The following is a 22,517-nucleotide window of genomic DNA, read 5'->3' as shown; positions in this document are numbered from 1 at the left end:
TGGGGGGTGGGGGGGAGGGGCCTAGCAAGGCATCTTGAGATAATTGGGAAAACACTGGGGTGGAGAGTATCAAAAATAATTTGTTACTGAAAACCAGATTTGTTTGTTTGCTTTGTTTTGTTTAGTTGTTTCAGAAGCTTTTAAGTTCTTCTAATGGTTATCTAGAGATGTCATAACTTTGCCTAAAGAGCATCCCTAAGCTACATGAGTTTGAAACGGTGCTGGGAAATCCAGGTTGGCCTATTCAGCAGACATAACCTTTTAGCTACTGGGAATGCGTCACCCTACGAGCATTACAGTGCTTGTGTGATTGACCTTGATGTAGACATCCCTGTCTCTGCATCAGACTGGCCTCTTGCCTCAAGCTTGCATCTGCAAATTGCACTTCGGTCAAAGTGGAATGCTACTCCTAGTGTTTTGAGGAGGCAGAGGTATACAGGCTCTGTTAAGGTGTTTGGTTCCCCCGCCCTCAACATTTGAAACTAGAAGTCTAATGTTCTATTTGACCACTAATTGGTCCTTTTGTGACTTCCTATCTGCATTTTTTGCTTTATGTAAGTCAGTTGCAGTTTATGGGACTGCAGGATAGAGACGATGAAGTCAAGTAAGGGTCTCGTTAGATAGGAAAGTTGGGAATGTGAACTCTCAGAATTCATCATAGAATGACATTGGTCCTGTAGGTGATGACCATAGGAGTTAAAAGGAAACTTGCCAAAGGGTTTTAAAATATATAGGTTAAGGTTGCTGGCTTTGATCTCTTGAAACAGTGTATGAACAGGAACTTCTGAATTACAGACAAGTGCAAGAAGTCACCCCCCTCCAAGAGCAAGCCAGTTTCTTCTGTCAGCCTTGTTGCTTATTGGCTGCTGGAAGAAAAAAGAGGGCTCTTGCTGTGGGGAGAGGGTGACCTTGTGTTGTATTGAAGTACATATATGAGTATATTCTAATGGTGCAGCTTCATATTGCAGCTAATTAATCTGACAGCTGGTTCCCTCTGTAAGAGGTGGTCATCATTCCCCTGCCTGAAACTGATGCTGGGCTCCTGCCTCCTTTATGTTGCTGCTGCAGAAGGCCAGTTCAGAGAGTTGAACGGGCAGAAAACTGAGTTTAAAATCGGATAACTTCTAGCTCCCCAAGACACTTCACTAAGGGAAAAGAGAGGAGTGAATCTCCACTTTTGGCCATTAGATTAGCTGCAATAAGAAAAAAATATGCATCAGGGTGGACTTCCATGGGCAACTGGCTGCTGTAAGGTTGTGCTCCCCTTGAAACAAATGGTCTGCTGTTCCTGCCCAGTTTCAGCCATAACTGTGAGCTGGATCTGACTCTGATTTGAAAGAAAGCTAAACTTCAAAGAGTGTTTGTACTGTGTCCACCAACACCCACCCCTCCAACCCCCCAAAACAAAGCCCAACACAAATAATCTGCAAATTTTGAACCTTATTTATCATGTTGTAATGCTCGTGTAACCTCTATTATACAACTGCTCTACTTGCAAACAAACCCAGTTGCATCAGCAAGCTGATCTGTTTCATCGCTCTGGCAGGAATGGGTGGAATCAAATCTTTTGGCAGCAACACATAGTTTGATCAGTTTATGCTGACTGAGAAATGGGGAAGTTAGATTGAAACTAAAAAATAAAGTTTCAGTTTATTTAGTCATATTCAGTTGTACACAGCATTTCTCAGCATCTCTGCCCTGTGCTGAAGCTGTAATGGTGTAATTTACCTCTGAAACAAAAACCAAAGTTTATAATGAAACAAAAAATTTATCATTTACCAGAGTCTTGGTGCATTTTTTTTTTATTAAACTTTATTAGGATAGCTTGACTTTCAAACTAATTGAAACACTACTGTTTGTCTTGTTTCCAAAAATACTTTGTTTTTTATATTGCAATCACTTAGCTAAGAGGAGGAGTAATTAAAGTTATTCTCAAGTTGCACAATTTAGTTTATTTAAAAATGCTTTATATAGTTTTTAGATGAAGTTATAAATGTTCACTTTGGAACTACCTGAAGATTAATAGTGATGCATTTGAAATGCATTATTTTTTTATTGATTCTTAATGTAGTAAATTACTGAAGTTACTTGGCAGCAAACAGAAATAGCCAGTGATGTTGTTCACATTTATTTTCCTGATAGCGTCACAATTTGCATTAATTGCATTGCAGCTGCACTCACTTATATTAAAAAGCTTCTACTATAATTAATCCTTTTTATTTCAAATCATTTTGGCACAATTTCTAGCAATAAACACTCATAAAAGACAGACACTTGAAAAATAACATACAAGTTTCTTCCATATACCTATTGCTGTTTTTTCCTGACAAGGAATTATTGATAGGCTTCTAGGATCAAGTGTTGCAAGTAGCTAAGACTTAAGACCAGTTTGAAAAATGCTAAGTGGATTATTTTGCATAAAAAATAGACAGGTTTTGAATTTGTGTAATTAACCTGTGTTTAGAAAATACCTTGATTTATGTCTACATTTGTATTTCAGTTGCATACATTATGGAAATTTAGTTTATAATCCATTTAGCTGATGTGATCATAGTTTTTAGTGCTATCATTTATTAGTCCTTGTATATTAAATGCTCTAAAGGCTTAAACCTGCCTTATGTAAAAAATTACACCTCTACATTTACATTTTATGAGTCATAGATGGAATTCCATTTTAAATTCGGGTAGCTTTGATATATTTAAGGAATTACAATGGCTTTATTGTTACTAATGCAGGAACAGCAAACACTGACCTTATACATTGCAAATTAATGATTTATCCCTCTAGTTTGCTTTTAAAGTCAACTATACAAATGAGGATTTCGACTTCTACACCTTGAATAAATCATATAGCTCTAAATATAATGCAGCCTTTGGCTTTGAACTCGTTATTCTCAATTCTTTCTGCAAGGTCTAACTCACCTCATAGAAATGTTCTTTCAAAAGTTTAAGGAATTGTGTATATTTTTCTTAGCGTCTTTGTTGGAATATCACTGAGTGATTACAGCTACATTTATTATTCTTTTCCCCCCCCTTTTTTTTTTTTGTTCATTGTGCTTCCTTTTCTAAGTTGGCGGCAGATTATGGAGGAATTAAGTAGTGGCAAAACACTGCTCTTGAAGAGTAAAAAGAGAACAAACAGTGATGTTATGTTGATGATGCCTTTTCTGATCAGCCTGGCAGTGATATTAATGATACTGTAAAGATTTGGTTGTCATTGTTTGAGGTGCTGATGTGGCAAACAAACCAGACAATGGGAAAGGCTATGCACAGACAGCATGTTTCAGGGATTTTTTTAAAGGCAACGGTCTTTTATTTTTCCTTTATTCATGTAGGCTTTCTCTAAACGGTGTCATGCTTTCTGTCTCTGAAGTTTGCATCTCTCTCTCTTTTGAGGGCTACCATAAGTAGTTTTTTTCTTCCAATCAACACAAAGTTGTTACTTACTGTATGAAAAATATGCAAGTCGCTTTGCATTACATTGAAATGTCATCATACGGTAGATCATCTGAGAGTGGTATTGCTGGAATTTTATGTATTTTTGAAAATTCTTGAGGAAACTCAGTCTACAGTAAAATTTTCATGAGTGCTGAAAATACAGGTTGGGCTCACTTTTGGTTCAGTAATCTTTTGACAGGTCTAACTGTCAGGCACAGGAAAGACTGGACACATGATACAGGCAAAATTGATAAGCTCTCATCTTGGAAATCAGGATGGTTTGATAATGCCATTAAGCAGTAGAATTCACCAAAAATATGTAGCTGTGAATCTGTATAACATGCAAGAGAAGTAGTTTATTTGGATTAGTTTAAAATGTACTGGTTTTACATAGATGTCTTTAAGGGACAGACTGTTTTACATGTAGCAATTGATATGAATGGTAAAATATTGCTTGTGATGATGCTAATGGAGGTAGAGATGCTAACTTTTTTTGGAAGACATTGTTGATGCAGTTGCATTGTCCTTTAGAAAACTGTGCTTTTCTTGGCAGTCTGTGCAACTGATATGCTTCCTGTTTGCTATCATACTTTGGACAAGAACATTAATGATGGATAAGCGGTGACTTTACCTTTTAAATCACCACAAAATTAATTTGTAAATTTTGGGAGCTTGGTATTTCACAGGAATATTAAAATTTCAAACTTCGGCTGAATATTTTTAAATTCATGCAACATATGGACTATTGCCATACCAGAAGATCCTACTGAGGCACCAAATTAAGAAGGAATTACAAAAAAGATGAGAAATAGACAGCAGCCTTCAGAATTCCTGCATGTACAACAATAAAAGCTAATGTGCTTTTAATTGCTTTGTTTTTCAGGCTCTTTATGAAAATATGCTGGTGGAGCTGCCATTTGCTAGTTTTTTCCTCTCAAAATTATTGGGGACAAGTGCTGATGTTGACATTCATCATTTAGCCTCATTAGATCCAGAAATGTACAAAAATTTGCTTTTTCTCAAGAGCTATGAAGGGGATGTGGAAGAGCTTGGACTAAACTTCACTGTGGTGAATAACGACCTTGGGGAAGCACAGGTAAGAATGGCTTTAGCTTTTTTTTTTCTTTTATGTATGACTGATGAACCATTACTACCCCTAATAGTTAATTTTTTAATTTAAAAGTAACAGGAAAAACTGTTAAAGGTGCTGTGTGTTGTGAGGCATCATCAGGATTCTAACTCCAATATTTAGAGTAGACAATAACTACTCTTGTACTTAAAAAAAAAATAACTTTTGATGATGACTTAAAGGTCTGGTCTTTTAAGCAGTAAACTGCAGGGATTATTTTCTAACAGTCATACCTGAAAAGTTCTATTGTCTGAGATAATTTCTTGATCAAAATATTTTATGTTGTTTCTTTGATTGCACTTCAATTGCAAAAGTTAGATGATATGTGAACTATAGAAGTACTGCCTGGTTTTGGAATCAGAGTTAGAAATCAGAATGGTTTTAAATAATAATGACCCTTTATCCTGAGATAAGCATTGTCTCCTTTAGCTTTAATTTTCAAAGTAGAGGGCCTAAAGTTAAACCTTAATTTTTTGCCCTCCCCCCCCCCCCTTTTTTTTTTTTTTTTGAGGGGCTGAGGCACCATATCAGAGGGGAGAAGTGGGTGTTCAGTGCTTCTAAAAAGCAGTTAGTTAGGGCCAGTTAATTATGTCCTTATAAGTGTGAGTTTTTAACGCAATTGTACTATTTAATTTGATTATGGCTTTTATTTGCTCTGTTGCGAGTACTAAAGGTCACATGCTCATAGTAGAAAATCAATGTCACTAGAGCTTGACAAGTGTGCCTTTCTGTGCTGATACAGTTAACCCCATTAGTTGAAATCTTTTGTCATGCTTCCTCCTTCATTTTTGAGGATTTAAAGTTGTGTACTACTTATGGCCTACTTATACTTGATTATGGTACTTAATAACTGGATCAAAAAAATAGACCTGACAACACTGTGACATACAGCAGCATCCAAATTCTGCCTTGTTTCTTGTGGAAGAAACAGAGACCATAAAAGGAGGTAGGTGGTTCTCTTGGGTTTGCCTGTTGGCCAGGGGAGCCTGGGACTATGCACATCTCACAGAAGGAGCAGTCCTGGAAACAGGTTGAGTTCTCTACTGCTGCTTAAATCATAGCAAGTTTGATGTCCAAGACTTCTGCTTTAACAGCATCAGGCTTGGACTTGATCTTTACTCTTTTGTCATCCAATTCCTGTCATTTTATAAGATCCTGAAATTTGGATTGCATTACCATTTTAAAATAGCATCCTTAGATTTGGGGTTCCTGAATCATACTGAAGGGGAGAGTCAACAATTGCCTGATATAAATAATGTTTCATATTAAACATATGGCATATGTAATTTTTTTCCCCTGGCTTATGCTCCCTACATGAAAACTTTTGACCTGCGTTGTCTTCAGAAAAAACTCAAAAATTAGCTGCACAAGTTAGAACCGACCTTAACAAGTAAGGTAGAAGGACACAGAAAAGAGAAATAGCTTAGAAATAACATACAAGAAGATCCCAGTCAAAGATATTGCCAGCTCTACCTACTGCAGCAAAATCTTGTAAAAAGTGCATTCTTGCCAAGAAGTCCAATTTGTTAGTTAAAATTCTCTAAGGGCTACGGCCAGTATTATCAAGGCTTGATTTTTGATTGTTTGGTGTAACTTTAAAAGGAAGATTAAATATAACCGTGAGTTTTTTGAGTAACTAAATTAAATGTAAGTTAAATTAAATATTCTGATGCCGTATTGCTGTTTATGCTTGGAGGGATAGCACTATACCTGTGAGGTATTAACCATCTTTTAATGAGACTGAGTGTTAGTGTGGTTCAACAGAACTAATTGGTTCTTGTTACTGTCTTCTGTGTTTTAATGCAACAAGTTACTTTTTATACTTTGTTTCATTACCTTAATAAACCTCATATGGATAAATACATTTTGTCTGGTATTTGACTCGTGTAACCATTGCATACTAATTAATTGTGTCAAGGTAAGGCTAATTCACTTTGGGAAAAGAGCTTAATTTGCACTCCTTATGTTGAATGTACGTTATATCTAGTTTTCAGCTAAACAACCACTTTAGTGTCTAATAAATTAGTGCCTAATAAATGCATCATAAATCTATCACTGTAAATAGCTATCCTCATGGCAGCGTCCATCCAGCAATTGTGGCACAAAAGCATTATCTGCAATGAAAGACACATTCAAAAGGGGCTCTATTGCCTGTCAGTAGTAGAAAGTAGAAATTCTATTATCAGCGTATTGATTGCAATCCTGTAATGTGCTTTTAGATCCCATTAAACTATTGTCAAAGTGTATTCACCAGAAGTTGAAAAAGGTACTTAATAATTTGCACATTAGACCTGCTAATTAGGGGAGCTATGCCATCAACCTTATCTTCCAACCCCAAATAGCTTTAGTTTTTGATAAAGAAGTATCTAATGCAGTGATACCAGCCTAGACTTCAACTGTTGGATCTGCTGCATAAAATGGTGGCCAGTAAAAAAGTCTCCAAAAGAATGTCAGCCTATAGTTACAGGTGCCTTCAAATAGCTGTGTATATTGATTTTATATTTCCTTTTATCTTGTAGATTAGATGGTGATAAAGTGGTTATAAAATGCTTATAGTAAGTGTAAGGTTAACAAATGCAAGAAAATACCTCCTCTTTTCAGACCTCCCTCTCTCCCCCTCTCTCAGTGAGGAAGGTGAGTTTTGTGGCTGCCCGGGGGAAAAGATGAAGATTCAAACATGTATTCCTCTTCCTTCAAAAAAGTCAGAACAGTTGAATATGAGAAGACTCCATAAATAAAGCGTAGAAGCACAAATCCACAGAAGAGCACTAGAACATATACGGCAGCAGTTTCTCTGTAATCCACAGAGTATAGAAGTTGGTGTCAGGGCACCTTCTCGGGCTTTTTAAAACACTTATGAATGCTATTGCTGTTACTGAAAATATGTTGACTCACTAAAGGTGAGTTCTCTGCCTTTAAATTTCCCTGAGAGAAAATTTTGAAGCCTTAAAAATAACTCTGAAAGTTTCTGTCTTGGCAACTTCTTTACTAGGATGCAGTGGCTTAGATGAATGATTTTGGAGGTTTTTCAGAAGCAAAATATTTAAGTTGAGGCTGATCCTTCTCAGGCAGATTTATAACGCTTATGGCAAATGCATTCTTAGGCATTCAAATGCAATCTCCTACCTGGAATTCGGGCCTGAACATCTGGAAGGCAGATGACAGGGAAAGAAAGCAAGCCTTTATCTCCTTGTTTTCAGACTGGGGAAAAACTTTAGGGGTGATGTGAACAAAAGTGATCAGAGTCCAAGAGAAAAGATAAAATATTTTCACCTATCCTAAAAACAAGTTTGTAAGAGTTCTTGGCTATCTGTAAGAGTGCTTTTTGAAATTGCACTGGAGATAGGTTTTACGTCTTCATACACAAAAAAAAAGAATACCTAGATGACAGGTCCCTTATTGTTTCCTAAAATATTTGCCACTTCATCCTTCAAATACTCCCTTTTTCTCCATTATCCTGGGAAGCAGCTGCCAGTGCCGGATCTGTGTGAGCAGCAGCTAGCATTAAGTTTGTCTACCAACAGAGACTTGCTGTTGTCTGCATGTAATCACATTACAAAGTGACTTTGTGCGGCAGATAATTATCAATACTCCAGAAGATAAACCCCCAGAATTCTGCTTGACAAATATGTTATTCACTGTTTTCCTGATTTTTGGTGTGTATATATTTCATTATTACTCTAATGTTCAAAAAAATAGATATAACAACAGCAAATGATTGTCTGAACCATTCACTTGAACTGCAAGCATACATAAGAGTTACCTTTTTTTATGAATTGTGGTGGTTTTAATAAATAAAAATATAAATGTAAGTTGAGCGCATTTTTGTAGTATGAACTTGCAGAAACATATAGTTGAATTTATAACTAAGAAAACCAGAAGTGCATGCAACCGTAGCTCCAAGTATATCTAACCTTCAGTCAGAGGCCTAATGCAATACTTCTGTCCACATCACTAAAAAATGCAAAGCACCTTTTCTTGCATATTTTTAAAAATACGGGACTTTTATATCCCATTTTGATATTTCCCCTTCATTTTGGAAACATACTTTTTGAGTATGGAATCAAATTGTTATCTGTGGTATTGTCTGAATGATCTGAATGCTAACCTAAATAGCACGTATGATTTGATTACTTCTAAAATATGTGATTTTGATAATGAAGTTGAGTTTTTTTTAAACTTAGATTTACAAAATAGAAAAGATGATGATGCAAGTCTGCACATTTTGAGTTTTCTATTTTTGCCCATCCTGTGTAACTATCTTGCACCATCTAGTGGTGAAAATTGGATGGATAAAAATAAAAATTCAAACTGATAAAACTTTTTAGGTTTTATAAATCGTGTTGTGGCCTTTTTGAAAAGGAAGTCTTCAACAATCATTCCTGATGTTTAGAATTCAGTGGGAATTCTACAATAGTCCCTTTAAAATGCCATGAAAACAATGAATGAATAAAAAGCAAACTGCATCTACATTTACTGTACTTTCACTGCCAGCCCAAGTGTTGCCATTTTCTGTCTTCTGTTTTACAGCCTTCTTAGCCTTTATGGCATAATATATTTATTATTCCTGCTACATTAGCCCCTTTGCTTCAGACTGTGATGATACTTTGACAAAATGGTGGTAGAATTAATCTCACTTTGGTAAACTCTGAAAATGGATAGTTAGGGCACTGGAAAACCCTAGGAAATTTGGCGAACTGAATGCTGTAGTCTTACTTGTGGCAGTGCAAGGTTGGAGGGAGGAAGGGAAGCTATGGAAGTGTTGCTAGGTCAGAAATCAAGGTTTGCTATTTAAAAATATAAAAAGAAAAGCAAAAATGGCATTTTTAAAAAAAGCACTTTTTCCCATTTTCTAAAAACAGGGGTCAGAAAAAGTACAACAGGTTTTTTTTCCTCTGATTTGCAGGAAGAACATTATCAGGAGAGAGAAGCTTTTATTATACGATGAATACAGCTTTCCCGGCATCCTTAGAGCACTGCGGAGACAATACTATTATAATGCAAACATAAGCATAAATTAATCTGTGTCCTGATCTCTATTTGCTGACCTGCAGGGCAGGTTAGACGTTATACTTCATCCGGCGCTGGGATGAATCTTAAAACACAGCAGTTTTCTAGAACACGCTGTCAGTATTTCCCTTTTGCTATTTTTAGGAAGGAAGTCAGTTCAAGCATCTTTTTATGTAAATAGTGAGCTCACAGAAATTATTGTATGCAAATGGAATAATAATTATTAGTTTGTTGGTGGTGGCCGGGTTCTTAAGAGAAGCTTGATGAGTTGGGTGATACAAATATACTTTAATATGGGTAAATTCAATGTGTCTGTACTTCAAGGAGAGGAATGGTATTTAGTGAAGTACTGACAAAAGAACAGGTAATTATGCAATTCTGCAAAATAAATAGAGAAGATTTGTAAGCGGGCAGATAACAAAGTATTACTAGTGTCGAGGTCTTGACGATGATCTGTTCATGTGGAACATTATTGGTAGCTCTGATCCTGTAACACTAAAGAGGACAGGAATTTAAATAAGTAAAAGAAAGCTTTCTGATCTTGTTAGGCTTTGTAAAAGGGTATTTTACAGAAGGAAATTAAAGGAACTTGACTTATTGTAGTTCAGTGAAAACATCTTTGGGAAGATTAATGAAGTTGCTGCCTGTAAGCAATACATCAAGGATAGGTAAAGAGCTGGTTAAGCTACAGGGCAGTATTGAAATAAGAACAGTGGGTATGAACAAGCTTTACCCGTTGGACTCAAAGTGGAGATTAGAATGTTTCTAATTATTAGATGAATCCAATTATTGACTAACTTCCCAGTGAAAGTAAAACTACTATAGTGGGATGAAACTGCATTTCTAGACCGCGTTGTTGCCTGCAGTAGCAGAGGAGAAAGCTTAGCAGCACAGGGGCCCCTTCTCATCAGACGTTTCCACTGCAGCGTGGAACACGTCCCATACCTCTCTTAATACTCCTTTAGACTTTACCAATAAAAATATCCTCGCCCTCAGGCCAGTCAGTGGCACCAGCTACTGGCCTGTACCCCCTAGACTGGCCGGCTACATCGCATGCCAGCCCCCTCAAGGAGTGGACCCCAGAGAGGGCTATCCTGCCTCATGTGTCCATGGGTCTTGCTTGGAAGGGAGCAAACCAACGCGTGCAGGGTGTGAAACAGTGCTACCTACACCCAGGGATGGTGGGGTATTGATGTTTTTTACTGTAGGTGTAACAAAACCGGGAAGCTTGCAGCTGAAGGATTAAAGTGGGAAGTAAGACGCATTTTTAACAGCTATTGTAATTCAGGTTATTCTGGTTTATCACGGAAAATGGTAAATACTCCATCACATGGAGTCTTAACACCAAGATTGCCTGTCTCTATAAAAAATGTGCTCTAACTCATCTCTGGATTTATTGAGTTAAATACAGGAATCTCTAGACAGAATCCTCTGGCCCTTGTTATCTAGGAGGTCAGATTCACAGATCTTAATGTTCTCTTTTGGCCTTAAAAACCTATGAATCAAGTGAAAATCTGAATGCTCAAAAGCACTGCGGAATTTTTAATCTCACCACTTTGCATCTGCTTAGAACTGGAACAGCTCACATTATTCGGTAGCATGTTGCAGAAGCAGTTATTCACGTGTTTAATTCTCTGTGCTCTAAAGATGTGATCATTACCACAGACTGAAATGGATAGTTGCTTAAAAAAAAAAAAAGAAATTAAAAAATTGCTGACTCCAAAGTGTAGAAAACCAAACTTTTTTCTGAAGACTTCAGAAGGTATCTCAGCTTTCTGGTTTGTTTTTTTTTTTTTTTTTGTTGGGTTTTTTTGTGTGTGTGTGGTTTTTTTGTTTTGTTTGTTTGTTTGTTTGTTTTGTCGTCGTCTTAGTATTCAAATAATCCTTTCAGGTTTGGCTACTACTTGGTAAAATTATCATCTTGTAGTAATGAGCAGAATATGTAAAGGTCAGTAGTGTTTTAATAACGACTACTGATGATCGTGGTTTATATCTTTATGCAATTACAGTATCTTTGTTTTGTTTTGTTTTTTCATTAAAAATTCTTCCATGCTGAAGTGTCTTGGTGTACTTGAAGGAACAGAACTTGTCAGTAGAATAACCAAAAAAAGCTCAAGCCTAAACCTTGTTGATTTTTATTTTTGTTGAAAGTTCTGAACATGTATAACTTGGGTTTTCAACAGTAGGGATTGTAAATGCTTGTCGTTCTGTAAATTAGGCTTGTATCAGAATCTGAATTTTGACTCGGTGGATGTTGCTTTTACTGTAATGTGATCCTGCAGAACTCACGATCACCAAACAGTTAGGGAAAAGCCTAGCCAGTCAAGCCCAGCTTTCCTAATCCAACTGGAAGGAGAGTGCTGTGTGAGAGATCTGTGCTTACACAGGCTGCTCTCTCTTCCAAGGCACTTCTTTAGCATCAGTGAAGCTAGGGGCGAGCTTGCCAAGGGGAAGGTTTTCACCTCAGTTTCTGTCTGACTTGCAGTGGTGAGTTTAGTATTACACACTGTCTCCTATAAAAGAGCTCAGACTTTGCCGAATCTGCTTTCTGGTCATAAACCAAGGGGCCGTGAGGTCAGCTGGAGGTCTGGGTCTAAGAACTGGATGCCATAGGATGTGCTCTTATGAGTAAACAGAAAAAAACCCTACCTTTATAACTTGTCGTAGTCTTTTATCTTATTTTGAGGTGAATATTCCTGAGTATATGCTAGTAAACTTCAAATATATACATCACTTACTAGAATGTTTTGCAGTTCAATTTTATGGTTGCAGCACACACAATTAAAGTTTACCAAGGTGATGAAAATTGTTGTCTTTATAGGTGGTTGAGCTGAAGCCAGGTGGAAAAGATATTCCTGTTACCAGTGCTAACCGAATCGCATACATCCATCTGGTGGCAGACTACAGGTTAAACAAACAAATTCGACAGCATTGCCTTGCTTTCCGGCAAGGACTGGCCAATGTTGTGAATCTGGAATGGCTTCGAATGTTTGATCAACAGGAAATACAGGTACTTCTGGTTAAAACTGCAGAAAACTGTTGCTTTAAACAGAAATAAATGCTAACTTTTGCCTGTAATGTAATTGTCTAATTTCCTTCACTATTAGGTTCTGATTTCTGGTGCCCAGGTTCCTATTAGTTTGGATGACCTTAAATCTTTCACAAACTATTCAGGTAAGTTATTTTACTTAAATAAAAAAATGTATGACGACTGACTCAGGAATAAATAAACTTACTTTTTATCCTAGCTTTTAAAAAAAGTTGTAGGGTCCTTTTTGTTAACTTTGTCCAAACTTTCTAGACGGGCCTGAATTTCAGAAGATTGGGTAAAATTACAGCCTGATTTTATAAATGCTGGGAGATACAGCTATGCAGTTTATTTTAGTTCTACACATAAATATGAGTTTGTAGCCAGATAATTAGAGGACAGGTAATTCCTTTTCTAAATGGATGTTAGTCGATGTTGCGTCTGGTTGCCCTGAAAATAAGTCTGCAAATCACTTTGGGATGGTTGATTCTATCACCGCATTCAGATCCTTACCATTTCTGAGACAGCCTGAAGAGAGAGCACATATTTTTTCCCTTGTGAGAAATGCAAGGTATCTTACTTCATTTTTCCCTGTGTTTATCATTAATGTATTCAAAAAGCAGCTGGTATATCATCAGTTCACATCTGAGCTTACCTCAAGGTAAGTTGATTCATTAAATAACATCCTGAGTCTTGCAGATTTTGCAGACTCCTGGAATAAAAGGCCATAATCCAAAGTTACTAGGTAAATGCTAAACTAAGTACAATTAATTGAAAATAAACAAATAGGATTCAGTGAGGAAAACTGCAGTTAAGAGGCTGAGGGAGATAGTAGCAATGAATGAGAAACTCAAAATGCAGTAATCGGAGATCTACAGATACTGGAAGTCAGCAGTGTAAGCCTGCTGGTTTTAATATTTTCTCCAAGCTTTTCAAGATGGATGTTAGGTTTTCTGAAGAATTGATTTCTTACATAAAACTATTCTACCTATAAATCATGTAAATCTCATTGTAGGTGGCTACACAGCAGACCATCCTGTAATCAAAATATTCTGGAGAGTTGTTGAAAGCTTCACTGATGAAGAGAAACGCAAACTACTCAAGTTTGTAACAAGCTGCTCTCGACCGCCTCTTCTGGGGTTTAAGGTATATGTCTTCCCAACTTCCTGGCAAGTTTCTGTGAATGCTACAGACTATGATACAAGCTTTTCTTGTCTGTAGGCATTTACGGTTTGAGAATAACGCTCCTCTGTGACTACAGAAACAGCTTCAATGTTTGCGCTTGTGCGTATAATGAGTATAGTTTAAAAATATTTAATGAAATGTTGTTGTTTTCTATTTTAACTGCAAAATTTGATAAGCCTAAAACCATGTTGGTTGGAGCGCTTACTCTTTGTCATGGAAGATCCTTGCTGGCATTTCATGTAACTGTACAGAAGCAGTATTGCTTGAGCTAAGAATAACTGAGTTAAGAATAACGTCTTTTAAATTGGGCAAAAGAGGATTTAGGATATAAAAGCAGCTATTAAATTTGAACCTCTCAAATTAACCATTTGAAAAGGGAGATGTATTGTGTTTTCTTCTAATTAGCATTTATCTGCTTATAGGGTCACAGCTTACTACCATTTGTATCTACATATTTTGCTGCTATCTTTAGATTGCTATTTACAGTGAAGCCTAAGTATGAAGAAAACTCTTGTCTACAGCTTATAAAACTAGAGAGGCCAAGGCAAGTTGAAGACATTTTGAAACTAAATTCTGGGGATGTTCTACCTGTGAGTTTCAGCTGGGCTGTAAAATTCTGGCTAAGAACCAGCCATGGACTTAATTTCCTCTAAATTGTGGGAACATTCAATGCCTTTCTATGAGAAAATAGAAGAAGAAATTGCTTCATAGCAAACACCATCGCCTTTAATACAGTGGTCAACAGCATGTTTACTGTTGTACTGTTTAGTAAAATTAATACAGAAGGGGGCTTATATGGAACAAATACAGGCATTGCATCATCCAGTTCCTTACAAGTAAGAATAAGACTTGTTCCTAAACAAAATCTGAGTACACGTACTTAGTATTTCACATTATAAGGTATTCTGATAGAATATTTAATTAGCAGAGGATAGTAACTAATTTCCTACATTTATTAAGTCAAATACGTAGATGAACCTATAAGAAATTAATGCAGGTATTATGTAAGTCTTGAAGGTTTATTAGCTGTTTCGTAAAATAAGTGGTGTTGAATGAGCATTTTCTCATTATAGAAATACTTCAAGGACAGATACATTTTATATAGGAACAAGGAATTCAGATACACATAATAATCTGGAGGTGGAAACAACATACTTGGAGTTTTGCAGAGTTTTTTCTTGAATCATACTGTGAAACTTCATTGGGGGGGAGGGTTGGGGGGGTTGTTTGTGAAAGGCAAATGTTAGAAGAATTTTTTCTCAGCTCTAGGAATTGGGCCCTTTCCTGTGTGTGACACATGATAAAGATATCAGAAGTAAAAAATGAAACAAAAAACCCCACCTTCCTCTTCCACACACACAACTTAGATGTTTGTAGTACTTAACACTGTTTTTCTCTTATTGAATTAAATAAAAGTCATTCTAGAATTTTCAAACTTTTGATGATCTACTTTTTCATAAATACGGTTTTCCTCTGGAAAACAAACAAGGCGACACTCCAGTGTTGAAATCACAGTGGTCTCAATCATAGACCTCTGACACTTGATTTAAAATATATAAGAGCATATGTGGATCAGTTGCTAGAGGAGATGGAAGAATACTCCCAGTAGCTTAAACAGCTTTTTTTTTTCTCCCCAGGCTGCAGAGCAATTTTGAAGTGGAAGAGTTGTTTCTAAGTGCCACATTCTGCAGGGGAGCGTGGCCCTTTGCCCTTGATTTCCATCTATCCCCTTACGCTGCAACTTCATGTTCTCTTCCCTCTTCAATCCTTTTGTTTATTTTCCTGTTTCTTTATAAGCTGACAGGGGTATGCAGCACTGCCGTTGCAGCATGTGATCATTTAAACTTCCCTTTGGTACAATTGCTGTGTCAATCTCTGTGCAGTTTCACCCTCTGCATAAGCCCTTCAGCTGCTGTGGCAAGTTCTGTGTGGTGCTGTTAGCATGTGGACAGGCAACGTATCCTGCAACTTAAATATCTATATCCTCTCTCAGCTACACTCCTTTTATAGGCACTTAGGGGAGGAACGAGCACTTTCAGTTGGTAATTTGTCTGACTGTTCTAACGAGTCTACTTCAGGATGAAATGAGTCATGTCTTAGATTCCACAGAACATACTAGCTGGATCCCCTTCAACAGTAAAGAGGGTCTGGGGTGACTAGGTTTGGATATGGAGACAGCAGAGATGGCGATTTAATCACATGAATCCTAGATAGGGTATTCATCGATTGATTTGTGTCACTGATAATTTAAAAGCCTGCAAGCATTTCTCTTAAACTCTCCAAGTCTGTGGGAATGTCACTGTATAGTACTCTAGCAACAAACAGGATTTTATAGGACAGTGGGAAGAACAATTAGAAAACTGTGGGATGAGACAAAGATATAACAGCACACATCAGTCATGTAATGAAGGGAGAATTGGGAAACAATTCTGTGGAAACAAAGCAAAGAGAAGTCTTCATTTGTTGTCCTCCTTTTTAATTGCAAGGGAAGAGCAGGAAATGCAGATGTAGCTACCCAGCTTTGAGGTAGCTAGCGTGACATTTGAAGAGATGGAGGAAGTGAATCAAAAGTCTAAAAATATTAAGGCTGACAGTGACACAGCAGAAACAGGATGTAGCGAAGCCAAATGTGGAAAGCTGAAGTCTGTCTGTGTACTTGGGAGATGAGCCACAACCGGACTTTAACATACTTAGCTAGGAAAAAGTGGAAGTAAAATAGTCATCGAATTTTCAGCATGATAGTAATAAGTTAAAAGATTAATTTACTGTACAATGGACTTGCAGGCTCAGCCACATGCAACAGTCTTGGCAACTGAAAGCAGAGTGAAATGGCATTACTGCTGCTTTGCTGGGCAGCGCTGAGCGGGAGTTAGGTCAGTACTTGCGTGGTGCTTGCAGTAGTGTCTTGTTAACATGGATTTAGCAACAAACCAGGGGTTTGCAAGGAAATGTTTGCCAGAGAAGGAAGTGGGTAATTGGTATTGTCATTGGCAGTAATGTCTTGGTAGCCTATGGCAAGTCTGTTACTTAGAGCTTTGAAGGTGAAGAGTGTGAAGCTGCCGGAGTGTTGAATATTACCAGCCAGATAACTGTCTGAATGTATTTATGGTGATGATAGACATTAACACAAACTATCTTCAAAATTTGTTTACAGTTTTAATATGGGTACTACATTTTTCTGAGAGGAGCTTAGTTTCGGGTTCTCACTCTGAAATCTTCTGTATGCTCTGTATTGTGGAACCTTCACATTTTCTTAAAGTTAGTGCATGTTAATTTAAGATAAGGAAATATCTTGACATTCCTTCCTAGCTTATAGATAGCCCAGTCTAGCTTTGCATCATTTAAAAATTTTAAACTCTCACTGCCAGATTCAGATTCAGAATAACATTTACTAAAGCTAATTAAAGTTTAATAAGTTTAATAAATGTGATTGTTACGGACAAAAAAAAAATCATTAAAGCGTGGTTGAAAATTGTTAAGTTCCAATCAGGTCACATAATAAATTGATGATACTTTTCACTTCCAAACTATTGCAGTTTCCCGCTGTACAGTATTTAATTATGCAACAAATGGTGCCCTTGGCATGACATTTCAATTTAGAACTTCATTTTTCCATTTTTAAAGCTAAAGTAGAGGAATTCAATTAGCATTTTGAAAGGAACACTAAAAATGCAGCATTTTAGCTATGAAATACTTTTAAGGCCTCCATTTGAACAATAATTTAGCTTAGAATCTCATTGACCTTTTGCCTTTGGAGCTGGGATTTTTTTTCCAGTTTCTAAAATCAGAACCGTTTTACCTCAGGCAAGCATTTGATAAAATGAATACTTTCTTGCCAGCAAAAGCAGTGCTTCAGAGGTAACAAATAAATATATTTTTCACTATACTCTTTCTCAGAAGAAAAAAAATCAGATATTAAAAAAATTGAATATTGCATACCAAGTGTCTTAAAAGTCTGTTCCTCAGATCAATAGTTATCATATCAGAAGAATAATCAGTGTTTGACAAGTTTATATTGTTACAGACTCACTATGCACATCAATATCATCCCAAAAACAGCTGAGTGACTTTATAATCACTCTGTGAAAAAAACACCAAGTATAATTGCTTTAAATAAAGTTAGATCTTTATTTGGAGAATATAAAATACCTCTCAATCCAGAGTTCTAGACCGTGGTAGTATAAATACTTGCTTAATCTTACACATGAACAGATCAACTGAAGTCATTAGTGCTGTTTGTCTTGAAATTCGTAAATTGTAGGCTTGCTGAAAGTTTAGTTTAGACAGAAATCCTTTTGGGGCAAGAAATGCCTTTAGCATTATATCAGACAACTGATTTTAAGAAAATACCATTGTATATTGTGGTGAGTAGAAGGAAAATGATGGCTTGATACTTATCCACTTAAACAATTTATGTATCTGGGGTATGCTAACAAACTAAACCCCTCGAAGGAAAACACTGAAAAAAGGGTATGTTTGGTCATTGTCTATTTGTTTGGCTTTTTTCTGTTGTTGTTGTCACAGAAAGAAATAGATGTAGTACTATAATTTTATCAAATTTGTCTTAGATCTGGTCGGTCACTCATCCTCTTTCTCCTCAGAGCTTCACTTTAACATGACAAGTAAATGCTTGTGTAGAATTTGTGCATAAAACTTGGAATACTTTTAAATTCTTAAGGGAAGAATGTTGTACCTGGCATAGCACACTACTTCATTAGCTAGAGCAAAACTGCCCTAGTTTGGATTTTTGTGTGTACAGAAATAATGTATTCCCAGAAAGTATAATTTTCAGAAGAAGCTGTGTCATTACAGAATGACAACTATATTACGTCATTCAAATGCGATGGAACATCCTTTTCCATTTACCTCCATTACTGGTAGTGGTCTGTTGTTCCCCGTGTTCAGCATGAAATACAGCATGTATTTCACTGTCAGAAAACTTCAGTGCAGCAGGAACCCATCATTTTCCTGTTCCTACAGAATAAACAGCGTCCATGGGCATTTGGGAGGCTTTGTAGGGAGAGTTGCGAAGCCCAGTTGTTTCTCGCAAATACAACAAAAGATTTCTTGCATGCTGCTGTATTACTTTTTCCATTCTGTGTTTCACTGTTTTTGTAGCATCATAAATTTGCAGTATAGAGTGTATGAACAATAACAAATGATTATTTTTTCCTTAGCACCAAATAAATTGCTTTGTTTTGCAAATTAATGAATCTTGGTGGACACATGGTAGAGGGAGGCACTTTACAATTCAACTGGCATTTGGGGCCACCCGGAATAAAAGAAAATGCCACTTGAGTATGTCATTGCGACAGGTTATAATCTAATGATTTATTTCCTAGAAATCTGTGCCAGCTGTTACGGGGTAGGTTTTGGCTTTTATGTATTTTTTTGATATGTTTTTTTTGTTGCATTTTTCAGGAGTTATATCCTGCGTTTTGCATTCACAACGGAGGATCTGATTTAGACAGGCTGCCTACTGCCAGTACCTGCATGAACTTGCTGAAGCTTCCTGAGTTTTATGACGAAAATCTTATGCGAAGCAAGCTTCTTTATGCCATTGAATGTGCTGCTGGATTTGAATTAAGCTGAGTCGAACTGATGCTTATTTGGATGATCTGCAGAGGAACTAACCAGTGCCTACTCTATAAGCAGCACCCATACCCAAGCAGTTTCAAGGGAATTCTGTCTAGATTTCTGCAGCTCTTGTGTCTTATCAAATGCCCTCAAATAGGTTTCATTTTTAAACACAATTTCTTAGTTAGCTTTCGTTAATTAATATTACATTGACACTGCTTTATGATTCAAAACAATGAATGCTGTGTGCAGTGTGGCTGTTTTCTGTGTTTATGCAAAGAAAGAGCACATTTAAAGAACAGTGACATCTCAGTGAAATTAACCAAAGATAGAGCTTTGGCTTTGTGCTGTTCAAACATAAATAATTTCACAAACTGGCAATAAAGTTGTGTACCATGCAGCACATTGGGTTGAGACAGGGCTAACATCCTGTAATTAATCTTTTAGATGGAAGTGAAGCAGATGTTTGCAGATATCCCAGAACTGAGGGGATGAAAATGCTCATTACCGATAACCTAACATCTTTACTTATGTTGTAGAATTGTTTACAAATCATAGTTGTTGCAGAACTGATTTTGTTTTATACTACCTTCCCTCAAGATGGTAGGCACTGAGATAAAACATTTAAAATATTCCATTTGTGCTTTCTGAAATACCTTGGAGAAATTGTATTCGCATTATTTTAAGTTCAACCTTTGGCTGCGTCATTATCACTTGGACACTGTCGTGAATGGATGTGACTATCCATGTTCTCTCTGTTCTGTTTCTGTCTTTTGTGCCTGTACAGATTTTTGGTTTTGTTTTTTTAAATGTATCAGACTCCTATTGCATACACAGTACATACAAAAGTCATCACTTTGGAAAAATATACATGTAACAACTATTAAAATTATTTGAACCAAAGTTATCAGGCTTTATCTTTTATATTTGAAGCCTGTGGTGTTCACATTCCTTTCCCCTATCATTTCTTTCCATCTTAAATACCATATCTGTGCCGTAGACACTAGTCAAATTCATCATTTTTTTTGTGATCAAACAGCTTTTGTATCCATCTGCCTGCAGTATTTCTGCTAAGAAATGTAGGTGGGAATATGCTGCTTAATATAATTTGATATCTGGAAAAAAATTGCTTTCATATGGAAGGAACTGATCCTCCAGTAGTAGGCACATCGCTGGGTATTCGTATGCAAACTGCAGTCATTTCAAAAAAGGAATTATAGTTCAAACTGTAAGATTCATAAGTGCATCCCTCTGAACTTTAGTTTTATATTTCAAATCATCAAAATTTACAATCAAATTTGTATTCATCTCTTATGCAAAAAAATATTTTGCTGTTACTGGAAACTCTGTTGGATTTCGTATTTAATGAGCAGTAACCAGCATTTAAATGTGGGGAAACTGAGTGATTTTAAGATGTTTACTAGTAACCATATAAAAATGTATAATTTCTTAATTTGGGTAATAAATGAAGTGTTAAAATACTATTTGTAGTCTTGATGTACAGAAATAAAACGATTGGTTTTCTTTTTGGTTTTGCTTTAGGCTTTTTATTTATGTTAAATGTTACAGCCCAACCTATTCTTTATCCCAGAATTCTTTTCATGTATATTTTTCTACATAAATTATGGAACTTGTAAAGAAGTTGAAAAAGAGGTCAGTAATAGTGGAACTGCCTCCTCCTAATCGCAAAACCTGGACACTTCTTTTAGATGGCATTATTTATTTTAGAACCTAAAGCTTTAAATATTTTGAAATTATTTTTCAGTTCCATTATTTTGCTACATTGGGTAGTGGTGTATCTGTATTTTGTAAAATTAAATTTGAATTTTCTATTAAATATTCGTATTTTGAAGATTGTGTTGGAGTCATGTCAAGTAATCATGACTGGTAATGTATGCTTTCTGCTTTTGTAAAAGGAGACAGTGAACACTATTGCTGGCTGTTAGCACGAATGCAAGTTCAACAGAGAGGGTAGGCTGGGGGGAGGTGTGAGTTGCAGATAGGTGTAGGCATGCAATTGCGAGAATCGCACAGTTGCAGAAAGCTTCAGTAGAGAATTTTGAGTTTGCTGGAAATACTCGTGACTTTTTATTTCTTCAGTATGTAGTATTCGGTGACCTTGTTTTGTATATTCTGTACATGAAATATGAAATTCTGACATACACGAGTCAGTGGGATGGTAGTCGAGATTTCATTCTGCAGGTAGTCCGTTGAAAACCTGTGCCGCAACAGCTTCTACCACTGTCGGTATCCAGACTGCAATAAGAAGAGGGTAGGGCATTCCTTCGGCAACGAGTGCTTTCAATTCTGACTGCCAACTGCTTCTGTACAGTCAGGATGAAGCACGAGTCCCTGCTTTTCAATGATCTATTGCTGGATATTTTAAGGAACAGGAGATAAAGGTTTAAGAAATAATATAGATATAGTTAGTCATCTCCTGAGGAGCTAGGCGGTCTAAATGATCTCTCGTAGCTCTTACGTAGCAAGAATTGTTTGTGTATGAAAATGGATTTTCTGTTTTTTAAAAGAAGAGCGGACTCTCTCCCAGTTGTGAAGCTCCCAGAGTTTAGGTAGGCAGAGGCAGGAAGCACTTTGCATGCAAGTAACCTGAAATATTACTGTAGATCTTGATCATTGGAATTATAGCAGTAATCATTATGGGTTTGGAGTTGTTTTCTGTACAAGACAGCCCTTCCTTAAAGTCAATTTCTGTACTTCAGTGCTTTGTCCTGCTAGTTCAGTACTTGCTTTTTAAAAAAAAGGACAGCATTTTCTGTTTGGTTTTTGTTTTCAAACGATTTCTGTTTTACAATTTTGTAACCTGTTTCAAAAACATTTTTGTCAAGTTTATGATGGAAGAGGTTGCAAATTCTTCATCTTTCCAAAGTTAAAAGTCATAAAAGTGTAATAAAAAAAATAAAATTAGCACTTGGTCTGCTTATCTCTGTGAGAATTTTTCCAGGTGTGGGTTTAGTCCTACTGGCTGGATTAAAAAAAAAACAAACACCAAACCAACAGTTGTTGGCCTTGTTCCTTAATCTCAGTTGTCTTCCATCATGGTCCTGAAAGCCAGACTTGTATAAATTTCACAAAACTCACTTGTGATTTCTAGGGAGAATTTATGTCTACAAAAGAAGAAAGATTTGGCTC

General features: G+C 36.5%; 1 protein-coding gene across 2 annotated transcripts in view; it reads left to right on the top strand.

Annotated features, from left to right (window-relative positions):
• UBE3C (ubiquitin protein ligase E3C) overlaps positions 1-22,284 on the top strand; it is an 81,597-nt gene extending 59,313 nt beyond the window's left edge. The window contains exons 19-23 of one of the 2 annotated variants that reach the window (XM_009635814.2): positions 4,322-4,534; positions 12,399-12,587; positions 12,685-12,751; positions 13,621-13,751; positions 19,212-22,284. In XM_009635814.2, coding sequence (XP_009634109.1) covers positions 4,322-4,534; positions 12,399-12,587; positions 12,685-12,751; positions 13,621-13,751; positions 19,212-19,382 — 771 coding nt within the window. In that variant the 3' untranslated portion in view covers positions 19,383-22,284. Of the gene's footprint in view, positions 1-4,321; positions 4,535-9,473; positions 9,627-12,398; positions 12,588-12,684; positions 12,752-13,620; positions 13,752-19,211 lie in introns of those variants that run through there. The other variant, XR_004841611.1, reaches the window with a different exon arrangement.
• The last annotated feature ends 233 nt before the right edge of the window (positions 22,285-22,517 follow it).

Source organism: Egretta garzetta, unplaced genomic scaffold (assembly GCF_000687185.1).
Source record: "Egretta garzetta isolate BGI_Z169 unplaced genomic scaffold, ASM68718v1 scaffold633, whole genome shotgun sequence".
Lineage (NCBI taxonomy): Eukaryota > Metazoa > Chordata > Aves > Pelecaniformes > Ardeidae > Egretta > Egretta garzetta.
The sequence above is the reverse complement of the archived record's forward strand: the minus strand, read 5'-3'. Positions and strand labels throughout refer to the sequence as shown.